We start from the raw sequence: 12,448 nt of genomic DNA, 5'->3' as shown, positions 1-12,448 counted from the left end.
TAAATTTTATTTTTTATGACCAGTATTTGGACTTTTCCATTATTTATAACATCATTTGTAAATTAGGAACTGCTGGTATTATAGAATATATACCAGGTGTTCAGCTAATTAGATCTCGCTATGGTGATTTGTTTTGGAGAATTGAAAGGGAGTGAAAACAATACAGTTTTAAGATAGAAATATTACTGTTACATTTATCCTGTTTTTGCCAGCATGCTTTTGTAAAATGTTGCATTACTTATATCATTTATAATCTTATTAGTAATTTCGAATGATGTTACGGTTTTTCTCTAATGTGAATATTTAATAATTCAGGTTTAGTCTTACTGTCACTAATCTAATTTTAGATGGTATGGTTACGATTCATGTATATATGTATATAAAACAGTATCTTATATGAAAATATTACCGCATAACTGTGCTGTTAAAGTTCTAGATTTTTCTTTTTCTTTCCATTTTTTCCCCCCTTTGGATCCTTTCTGTAACAAATACATTCTTGAGGATTTACGTGGTAAAGTGCATAGGACCCTTATAAATTGTAATTTATGCAGAGTTTAAAATAGTTTCAATGAAATTTTAGCTTCAAGATTACTTTTTTCTATATTTAGGAAATTATCAGTTAAAAACAGTATCATTTAATGTGCTTTAGGAGAGCTAGCTAGTGAGGAGTAATAGATGTTGAATGTTAGATAACATTAAGCTTTTTAAAGTTCAGAGTGTAAAGATTTTTACTGAAAACTAAGGAAGAAGGGGCTCTTTCTTAAATACATTCTTGATGAACATGATTACAGCTGTTTGGTTCTTTTTTTTTTTATTTTTTAATTTTTTTTAATTTTATTTAAAAAAAATTTTTTTTAATGTTTATTTATTTTTGAGACAGAGACCGAGCATGAACAGGGGAGGGTCAGAGAGAGGGAGACACAGAATCTGAAACAGGCTCCAGGCTCTGAGCTGTCAGCACAGAGCCCGACGCGGGGCTCGAACTCACGGACCGCGAGATCATGACCTGAGCCGAAGTCGGCGGCTTAACCGACTGAGCCACCCAGGCGCCCCACGGCTGTTTGGTTCTTTTATCTTAATTGTTTTGGCCACATTAATCCAACAACATGGACTTAAAACAGCTTACATAGGATCCCGTCATAACAAAGTGATGAAGAACTGAGCTATAAAACAACGCTGTAGACTGAATAGTGGCTCTTGGTGGAGTGCTTGACCTTTAAATTTATTATAGATTCTGGAGAAAGTAATTCTATGTAACTAGTGCCTTTAGTGATCTTTTTCCCTTTTCATTTTTTTTTTAACTTTTGAAAAAAATTTTTGAAAAAAATTTTTTTAAATATTTGAAAGACAGAGTGCGAGCTGGGGAGGGGGAGGAGCAGAGAGAGAGGGAAACACATAATCTGAAGCAGGCTTCAGGCTCTGGGCTGTAGGCACAGAGCCTGACACGGGGCTCGAACTCATGAGCCAGGAGATCATGACCTGAGCTGAAGTCGGATGCTCAACTGCCTGTGATACCCAGGCGCCCTTAAAGAAGTTATTAAAAGCAGAATTGAAATGGGAAACTGCTATTCTGCTATTTATTTCATTGACCCAGTGTTCTCTGCTGTTCATTTTTGATATCCTCTGAGTTTCATTCTTTTTAATATTTTTGTATAGCAGATTTAAAATTTTCTTTGTGCACATGTGTACATGAACTCTTTGTAAAGGAGAGGTTAAATTTTGATAGTTAATGGGTTAAGTGTGGATAGCTTAGCTCTTACTCTTTCTTTTTCAATAGTACTCTAATGTGGAGGTAAAGTTTAAATAACAGCCATGGTTGTAAAAGGCATAAGAATATATTAGCAGGGGGTGCCGTGCAGAATTTGGGCAGCTTTGCTAGAATTTGGAGCAACTGTTTACAGAAGAACTTAAAACTCATTAAGTAATAGAATATGATGGTTAGTATTGAAACAACTTATTTGTTGGCAGCTATCTGATTAAAAACAAATGTGGAAAGCATATTAACCAGAATTCTAACTCTCCCTCTAGTTTAAGTGTCCTTGTTTATGTAGGGTTAAATCTCTTAAATCCATAGCTTTATAAAATAGTACACACTCCTATTGAAATACATTAACAGATATGTTTTTATTTTTTAAAAATTGGGATTGTATGCTTTTTCCATTTTTATTTGACATATTGTGGACAGCCTTTGTTATTAACTTATATAGATCTACTTAAATCTTTGTAACTGTTACTAATTATCATGTTGATATATCATAATTTAACCTTTTTCCAGTTGATGAATATTAGATATTTAGATTGTCTTCCAGGTTTCTTTTTAGTTTTAATTATTTTGAAACTTTATTTGTAGCTCATTCAAACAGTATTCTTTTTCCTAATATTTCTGTGAAGATTATTAATGGAACAAATATTATATTATAGAACTCTGAAGCATTGTTTAGAGCTTACAGAAATAAATGCAAGATCTGGGAAGTGATGTAGATTGGGATTTTTCAGTAGCGAGGGGTGACCGATAGAAAGTTCAGATTTCATACTTAGGCTTACTGAATGTAGATGTGAAGCCTTATTTATTTATTTTTTAACTGTGATAATGAATTTACAAAATGCTTATCTTAATTATAGTACCATATATGATATACTAAATTGGTTGAAAAACATTTTAAGGGTTTACTCATGACTGTATTGGCTTTTGTGTCATTCTGAGATATTTAAGGTCAGTAACTTTCATTGCCTTTCTTTATTTCCTTTAGGATTCTTCTCTATTAACTTTAAGCTCCATGAAGTTTCTTATAGAAAATAGGTACTTAATAATTACAGGTTTTAAGCTTAAGCTAAGAAGTATTTGGAAGTCAGAAAAGTAGTGTAGTTTCTGGCCTGTGTTTCTAGGGCCCACTATTACCTCTGGAGATAGGAGGCACAAGTGGAGGTACACTAGGCAATTTGAAACTGTTACATACTTAAACATTCAGCTGTGTATTCTGTAGAGGGTGTTTACCTACAAGTGAGATAATCTAATCTCCTGAGGTCCCCAATAAATAATTTAGATTTTTTTTTCTAATTTTGGTATATAAGCAAATTTTGGTATATAATTTTGGCTGGGTAAAAGGCTTAATGGAGAACTGAAGTCATAAACTGACTTCTCAAAGTTAGGGTAAATTTTGGCCAAAGAGACTAAAAAGGCAAAGGAAAGACCAGTAAAAAAAGAAATGGAAGAATTGAGAATGAACATGGACAAGTATTAAAACTGACCTGAAGGAAAAATAGGATATGTGTTGCAGAATAGTGGAATTAAATTTGACTATAATTAAGGATATGGCTGTAAACATGTAGTGGAGGACTTTTCAGCTTTGTATACAGTATTTAAGGTGATAACTAGGCTAGTTTCGTGTATTAGTATTTGGAATGAAGAAAGGACTGAATACTGATATGAAATGAATCTAAGGACATACTAATAAGTCTTGATGAGTAAGGACTCTAGAGAATGATCAGGAGATCTGAATAAAAAATGCTATCAAAATTTGAGCCTAGGACATTTGGAAAATTGAACCTGTGTTGGAGAACGAGGGAAAGAAAAGTTGGTTGCTGATTTAGGGAAAGAAGATGATGTGCTGCTAAAAGTTATTTTTTAGTTTGTTTCTTTCTTGATTTAATTAACTGATTTCCCTCTGGATATATGACTTTAATTTTGGCTTTTATAGCAATTTTTTAGTCTTAATAAGTACTTCTAAAAATTCTTCAGAGATTAAGGTATGTATATGTGAGTGAAATTCACATTAAATTCTTAGTATATCTAAGAATAATTATGAATTAGATTGGCAAATGGTAACTTTGAGAGCCAGTTCTCAGTGTTGGTTATGATGCTGTGTTTCCTTGCAAATTTGGCTCTTAAATGGGTTAAAGGATCATAGTATGTACTACTCAAAATGATAGAGTAGGCAAAATTTTCTATCAGGACTATTGCCTACATCAAGTCGATGTTAGCTATAGGAGCCTCTATTGTATACCATTCGGGGCTTAAATGGATGGTTTTGTGATAGGAAAACCCAAAAAACCTAAAATAGGTAACATCTACATTTTTTAAAACCATTAAAACTAGTTTATAACAATGATTGCTACAATGCAAAACAACCCTGTAATATTTAGTCTGAGAATGGAATACATTTCAGGCTGTTTGTCCTCTTCCATATGTACTGAAGCAACAGGCAGGAAATGAAAATGGCGATGGCAGCTGGTTCTGCAGAGCTTGTGATTCACAGGTGGTATCCTGGTAGAATGAAGCAGGAAGAGATCATGGCTAATGTATTTGAAAAGAAACGGATCTGTGGCTTTTTCTTTTTAAGTGTATTGGGGGGGGGGTGGGAGTGGGGGAGGGGCAGAGAGAGGGAGAGAGAAAGAATCCCAAGCAGCCTGACACAGGGCTTGAACTCCTGAACTGCGAGATCATGACCTGAGCAGAAATCCAGAGTCAGACGCCTGACTGAGCTACCCGGGCGCCCCTGTAGCTAGCTGATTTCTTGTAAAAGCTTCACTGCTTTAAATGTTTTCTGGGAGGTTAAGAAGTTTCTTTTCCTGAGAAAATTTTCAATATTACCTGCAGATCTTAGTGGCCCTAATTTGAGTTATGACTAGGATAGAAATGTGTATCCTCAGCAAGTATTTTCTTGAAAGATGAGTGTCTTCTAATTAGTAATGGCTTTAGTTTAGCTTACAGTTACTCAGGTTTGTTCTGGATTACTTTATTTTTTATGGAAATTAACATATCTTTAAACCATTTTAAGCTCTAAATTCTGCTTGTTTATTTACAGTGAATCTAACATTATAAGCATTTGGAATAATGGGAAAGGCATTCCAGTAGTAGAACACAAAGTAGAGAAAGTTTATGTTCCTGCATTAATTTTTGGACAGCTTTTAACATCCAGTAACTATGATGATGATGAGAAAAAAGTAACAGGTAAAGTCTAAATGGCTGATCAGAATTTTTATTGAATTTTTTATGCTTTCAACATAAAATTTAACTATTCCTATATTAAATATTACAGAAAAGGAAACCTATGTAGTTTTATTGTGAGAAAATTATTTTCAGAATTAATGTCTATAAAAAACTATCATGTGTAAGTATTATGTCTGACAGAGACATTTTAAAAGCTTAATTGATAGTGCATTGGCTCATGCTAGAACTCCTGGAACTCTAACCTGGCTGACAGTTTGAGTTTTGAATTAGAGTACTAATGAAAGTCAGATGTATAATTCCTGTGTATGTGAATTTCTTGTTACATAAGCACCATGTCTTTTTTTGATATCAGTTAAATTACTTCTAAACTGTTTTAGGATGGTCGAGATTGGAAATCTAGGCTTTGTAAATAGAGTTGAAAGTGCTTTGATCAAAACCAAATGTTTCCCTACTTATTTCCATTGCTCAAGTGGGTTGATGGTTTTTATTTATTTATTTTCAAAACCAAGGCTTTAGGAAGTGACGTAGATTAAATTTTTGTAATAGAGAAGTAACTTTGATAGAAAGCTCAGATTTTGTACTCATATACACTTACTTGATTATAGGAGATAGCAAGTTTAATTTTTTTGTGATGAAGGTAATGAATCTGCAAAGTGCATATTATTTATATTATCATATGTGCTAAATCTTAATTGTATTTTTCTTTAAATGAAAAAATCCAAATATACTCTGAAATATTCAATTCATGATTATTAAGGTAATGCAGTAAGTGGAACTATTTTGCACAGATCTGCTCTATGGTAGATAAGTTAACCAAGTTCCCTAAAATCCCTTTCGTTAAACCTTTCACATTTAATTGTTCTTACAGGTGGTCGCAATGGTTATGGTGCAAAACTTTGTAATATTTTCAGTACAAAGTTTACAGTAGAGACTGCTTGCAAAGAATACAAGCATAGTTTTAAGCAGGTATGATAGAAATGTGTCTAATTTTTTAAAAAATTGTATTTTGTTGCTTTGCTAATAAGATAATAGAACCTTAGGTAAATTGCATTGATGCCTGTACAACTTTTTTTTTAAGCAGTAAGCACATCAATAGAGTGAAAAGACTTAAGAATGCCTAGATTTTTACATAAACCTTTTTCCTGTTCATTGAAAGCAAAGTGCTTTATTTAATAGACTTTTCCTTTAATCTAATTGAGCATTACTGAAAATGTCCTTAACCTTACAGATTAATTGAAATGCATCCACTTAGCATATTTGAAAAATTCCTCATCAGTTCATCAAATTCCTATTTCAGAATTCTGTCTTATTTTTATTCTGGTAGGCTTTTGAAAAAGTTTGAAATTTTATATAGCTAAAATAATTTTGTCAGGAAAAGCATCATACTTATTTTTGTAAAATTCTAAATAGTCATGTTGAAGAATTTGAAAGTTATTAACAGCATATAAAGTTGTGCAGTTCATTTTGCTTATTTTCAACATGAGGTTATTATAGTAGCGTTCCCCCTACCCCCCCTTATCTAGTGGTTTCACTTTCCATAGTTTTAGTTAATCCGCAATAAACCGTGGTCCAGAAGCAGATGATCCTCCTTCTGACATATTTGGAAGGTTAGTTAGTAGCCTAATACTAGGTCACAGTGCCTACATCAATCACCTCACTTCATCTCTTCATGTAGGCATTTTTCATCACAAGGAACTTGACTACAGTACAGTAAGGTATTTTGAGAGAGAAAAAGACCACTTTCACATAACTTTTATTACAGTATATTGTAATTCCATTTTATTGTTAATTTCTTACTGTGCCTAATTTATAAATCAAACTTTATCTTAGATATGTACATATAGAAAAAAACACAGTGTATGTAGGATTTGATACTATCCATGGTTGCAGGTCTTGGAACATAGAGAAAGGGGAATACTGTAGTAGTGTTTAAATTTTTTTTCATCTCTGATATTATCAGTTTCCAGGATTTGTTTATTGCGAAGCTGGAAAATGGATGTAGTTATGGTAAATGATTGTTTTCATGAGCTGAGTCTTTATGTATTATAAAATATAGAAGTATTAAATATTTAAATATTTTTTCTTTTAAAGACATGGATGAATAACATGATGAAAACTTCTGAAGCCAAAATTAAACATTTTGATGGTGAAGATTACACATGCATAACATTCCAACCAGATCTGTCTAAATTTAAGATGGAAAAACTTGACAAGGATATTGTGGCCCTCATGACCAGAAGAGCTTATGATTTGGCTGGTTCATGCAAAGGGGTCAAGGTCATGTTTAATGGAAAGAAATTGCCTGTAAGTGTCTTCTAAAATAGTAAATGCTTTGTTATTTTGTGGGCAGCTTATAGTTAAATCTAACTGCTTTACGCCCTCAGTTATCTTCTAGAACAATTAAAAATACAGCATAGGATTCTATTTTACCTTCATTTATTCCATTTCTAGTGCTCCTAATTTCTTGGTGTAGATTTTAGTTTCAGATCTTAATCATATTCCTTCTGCCTGGAGATCTCTAATTTCTTGTAGGTAGGTCTGGCAATAAATTCTCTTACTCTGTTTGAAAGAGTATTTTTCTTCACTTTCAAACGGTACGGAATTTCACTGGATATAGAAATAGGGGTTTATGATATTTTTCTTTCAATGTCATTCTGTTGTCTTCTTGTTTTGCATGGTTTCTGATAAGTCGGCTGTAGTTCTTATCATTCTTCCTCTGTTGGCAAGGTGTTTATTTTTCCCTCTGGCTGACTTGAAGATTCTCTCTCTCTCTCTCTCTCCCTCTCTCTCTCTCTCTCTCTTTTAATATGCTTAGGTGTTTATATGGGGGTTTCATTTTGTTTTTTTGATAACTGTGTATTTTTTTCATTCTGTTTTCTGAACGTCTTGGATCTGTTTGGCGTCTGTCACTAATTTTGAAAAGATTTTGGCTATTATTTCTTCAAATATTTCTTTGCTATTCTTCTGGTATTCCAGTTACACATATATTATATAGTTTGGTATTGTCCTAAGCTCCTGCACGTTGTGCTCTACTGCAGCAAGTGTCTACCAGCATTCTCATTTAGTATTCTCCAGGCTCCCTCCTCCGTAAAATAAACTTCTTTTTTTATCCTTAAATGAGACAGGGGTGGGCTGAGGAAGGGCTGGGTAGAATTATTTTATTCCTGCTATAGTAATATTTTAATACTCTCCAGCAGTATCCTTCCCCCCCTGCAAATTAAGGTGGTCCCCCCCCCCCCACTTTTCTGTGGACAGGATGGGGGTAAAGGAGACAGTTCTGGGTGAAATTCCCAGTGGTTGCTATTCTCTTCCCCCAACCAGCAGCACCATGGTGGGGAACTTTCTCTAGATTTTCTCTCACCTTCCCTGTGAGAACCTGCTGGGGTTTCTGGAGGAAAAGCCTGTAAGTGTAGGAACCCCTTATGATGACATCCTTCAAGTGCATCACACACCCATGCTGTCCACATTTGTCCTACGTCAATTTGTTTACGGTTCCTTTTCACTTCTATGACATTAGGTAGCTTCTGCCTCACTTAAGCAAATTGGTTAGTATTCTGTGTCTCTCTATAGATACCTGTTTCTCTTCAGACTCAGGATGGCCAGCTGTCCTATGAATTCAAGTTTTTGACAGTTCTTGAAAAATCAGTGTGTTGTCTGATTTTCTTGTAAGGGCAGAAATTTCTTTTCTTGTTTTTTAAAGAATTTTTTTTTTTCAGTTTATTTTTGTTCTGAGAGAGAGAGAAAGCGTGAGCAAGCAGGGCCGGGGCAGGGAGAGAGAGAATCCCAGGCAGGCTTGGTGCTGTCAGTGCAGAGCCTGATGTGGGGCTCCATCTCAGAAACCTTGAGATTGGGATGTGAGCTCCTGACCCGAGATCAAGAGTCACATGCTTAACCGACTGAGCCCTCAGGCGCTCCTCTTTATTTATTTATTTATTTATTTATTTATTTATAAGCCTTCTCTGTGTCTGAACTCAACTGGAAGTCTACTTTGTCATTTTAAAACTTAAACTTCTGAAAAATTTTATAATAATTCACCTGTCCAGCTGTTCCTTCATAACCTCTTCTTATCAAGTACATATGGAAATGGATTCCTTTTTAAAAAGGGTAGGGATCAAGGAATAGAATGGGGGAAGTCGTGAAGGTTTGGATCTGAAGAATAAGAGCTGTTGTGATTGAGGGGAAATAAAAGTATAAGAGTACCTGATGGCATTCACCTAGTTGAACTGCCAATTTTAAGATTGTTTATTTTTGTTTTCAAATGAATAGGTAAATGGGTTTCGCAGTTACGTAGATCTTTATGTGAAAGACAAATTGGACGAAACTGGAGTGGCCCTGAAAGTTATTCATGAACTTGCAAATGAAAGATGGGATGTTTGTCTCACACTGAGTGAAAAGGGATTCCAGCAAATCAGCTTTGTAAATAGTATTGCGACAACAAAAGTAAGTAGGCTAGTGCTGTGTTGCCACGTCAGTGGTAGAACAGTGCTTCATTAAAAACAGCAAAATAAACAACAGTAACAATAACAAAAAACCACAAATCTGCTCTTGTGAAATTAGAATTGGCTTATGAAAACGAAAGCTTATTTTCTACGAAAATAGGTGTCTTATAATTTATTTAAACACCCACTGAGCATTAAGTTTATATGTTGAGTATTTATGGTTGAATATATTTCATGAATTTAGAATGTTAACACATTTTTATGAATTTAGAATATTAACACATTCCTTATTCTGTGTTCCTAGTTTAGAATGTAAAAGAATAATAGAGGAATCTGTTTTGGGATCAGATTTTGGAACATGTTATATGCCATTCTAAGGAGTTTGAACTGTCTTACGTAGGCTTTTGGATTTCAAAAGCAAATGAAATTGTTCTCATCTAACAGCATTTGTCCATCGATCATAATAAAGTCTTAGGCAATACAAACATGTATCCTAGAATAATCTAAAGCAATGATTTGATCATTTGTCACTCTTGTTCAAGTTTTAACTTTTTTTTGTTAATATTCAGTGTTTATAATCTAGCATCACTTTCTCAAGTCAACACATTTTGCATCAGTGATGGTGACATTTTGTCCTACATAATAGATACCTAATATACAGTGGCATAAAGATGTACAAGTTTTATTTTTCCTCATTCTTAGTTTTGTACTGTGACTCCACAGTATCATCAGGGACCAGGCTCTTCCTGACTTTCTTTTCTGCCACCCTTAGCATGTGGCTTTCCTTCTCATGCCTTTAAGATGCTTCGGTTCCAAGTTCTAGGGAGAGAGAAAGGGGCTGGGCAAATGCATATACCGACTAAATCTCTCCCTTTTTATGAGGAATACAGTAGTTTTCCTGGAAATCCCATCTGGTAGACCTCATGAACATCTTTGGCTAGAACTGGGTCAAGTGGCTGCCACTAGCTGCAAGGGAGTCTAGATTGGTTAATATTAAAAAAATTTTTTTAATGTTTATTCATTTTTGAGAGAGAGAGAGAGAGAGACAGACAAAGTGTGAGCTGGGGGAGGGGTAGAGAGAGAGGGAGACAGAATCCGAAGCAGGCGCCAGGCTCTGAGCTGTCAGCACAGAGCCCGACGCGGGGCTCAAACCCATGGGCCGTGAGATCATAACTTGAGCTGAAATCGGACACTTAACTGACTGAGCCACCCAGGTGCCCCTAGATTGGTTAATATTTTCAATTGGACATGTTGCCAGGTAAAAGCCAATTTAGGTCTTTCAATAAAGGGGAGAACAGGCATTGGATAGACAACTGGCAATGGCTGTCACAGTCCCTAAGTTTTAAATCTTGTGAGTGCTGTTACCACTGTCATGCCAGTATTCATTCTCACTTCCATGTTTTTTTTATTCGATTGATTTTACTTTGTGTATAGCTTTATGCAGTTGGTTAACTGGCCCTATAGCCAAAAATACCTTATTTTTTAAATCCCCACTCTGTAATTCTGAGATTTATCCTATGCCTCTGAATAATTGGGTTTGTAATACTAATTCCACAAAGTTGTAAAGATTAAGTGCTGATTTGAGAACATAATGAATATGTAAGTATTTTGTTACCCTAACTATAGATGATTTTGGATTCTGTTTTTTTGTTCCTTTTTAGGGTGGACGTCATGTGGATTATGTAGTAGATCAAGTTGTTGGTAAACTGATTGAAGTAGTTAAGAAAAAGAACAAAGCTGGGGTATCAGTAAAACCTTTTCAAGTAAGTAATGCTTTGTATAGTCTGTTGAATTGTTAAATAATACCAGTTCTGATGTTGACCTTTTTTGGGTATGTTTCCAACAGGTAAAAAACCATATATGGGTTTTTATTAATTGCCTTATCGAAAATCCAACTTTTGATTCTCAGACGAAAGAAAACATGACTCTGCAGCCCAAAAGTTTTGGGTCCAAATGCCAACTGTCAGAAAAATTTTTTAAAGCAGTGAGTAAAATTTGTATTATTTTTTCAGTGTGTTTTTATTGAAAGTTGATTTAGTTTTCTTGATTTATTTATTCTACTTGCGATTAGTTTCTCTCTTACACTAACTGTGGGCATAGGCACTTATACTGCAAACTAATGGCTTAATTCTGAAAACTACTAAGGATAGACTTTGTTTTGTAGACTTTGTAAAACATTGGATTGTTTTGGCAAGAATAAAATAAGGGAATCCTGTAACTAATTGTGTTTTAGCTTTTTATTGGTCATTATCCAGCCAGATTTTCCTCTGACAAATGTAGATAGGTCCTTATAGGACTTCTGCTTTCATCTTTTCTACTCCTTTTAATTTCATCTACTGATTTTTACCTTTATATAGTTTTTTTAAAAAAATTGTGGTAACCTATGCATAATATAAAATTTACCATATTCTACATATTTTATAATTTGATTTTACTTTGTACATATTTAGACTGCTTAACTTTCTGAAACTAGGTGAGAGTACAAATAAATAATGTTAGATTTTTAACTGATCCTTGTAGCTGTTAGTAATTTCTCAAAATCTGTTGTATATTGGCAAGATTTATTTCACTTCCTTTGTTCGGCAGTACCATCAGTAAATATATATTAAAGAAGCATGTGTGAAGTACCTTTAAATATATTTGCACTAGGAATATAAAGATGAATAAATCACAGCCCCTCCTCTTTTGAAGTTTATAGTTTGGTTGGGGAGTGCCGTGTAATTGCCATAGAAATAACGTATCACATTCTGGTATGGGAAATTCAAAGGTAGGCTCTCACAAACAAAAACAAAAATTGTTTTTCAGGTTCTAGCGTAAAGTCTATAGAAATAGTACTTTTGGATCTAATAATGAATTCTGAATACAAAGGACCCTGTATTAATGCTTCTGCAAATTTCTGCCCTTATGACATTCATGATGAAGTGATTTGATTTTAGATTTTAGATTTTTTCATTTTGAGAGGATTAAGTTTAGATTTGGCAACATAGTCCATATCTCAGACATTCCAGAAATCTATTTCATACACCTGAAACAAACTTTTTAGGATAATGAAAAATAA

The 12,448-nt window shown here is 34.1% G+C and overlaps 1 protein-coding gene across 2 annotated transcripts in view; it reads left to right on the top strand.

The window, feature by feature from the left end:
- TOP2B (DNA topoisomerase II beta) overlaps positions 1-12,448 on the top strand; it is a 64,571-nt gene that overhangs the window by 17,527 nt on the left and 34,596 nt on the right. For both annotated transcript variants that reach the window (XM_060638520.3, XM_060638519.3), the window contains exons 5-10: positions 4,806-4,951; positions 5,820-5,917; positions 7,043-7,255; positions 9,218-9,391; positions 11,052-11,153; positions 11,237-11,374. In XM_060638520.3, the coding sequence (XP_060494503.1) occupies positions 4,806-4,951; positions 5,820-5,917; positions 7,043-7,255; positions 9,218-9,391; positions 11,052-11,153; positions 11,237-11,374 (871 nt within the window). The remainder of the gene's footprint in view (positions 1-4,805; positions 4,952-5,819; positions 5,918-7,042; positions 7,256-9,217; positions 9,392-11,051; positions 11,154-11,236; positions 11,375-12,448) is intronic.

The sequence above is a fragment of the Panthera onca genome, chromosome C2 (genome assembly GCF_046562875.1).
Source record: "Panthera onca isolate mPanOnc1 chromosome C2, mPanOnc1 haplotype 2, whole genome shotgun sequence".
NCBI classification, from domain to species: domain Eukaryota; kingdom Metazoa; phylum Chordata; class Mammalia; order Carnivora; family Felidae; genus Panthera; species Panthera onca.
This window is presented reverse-complemented; position numbering and strand designations above follow the sequence as displayed.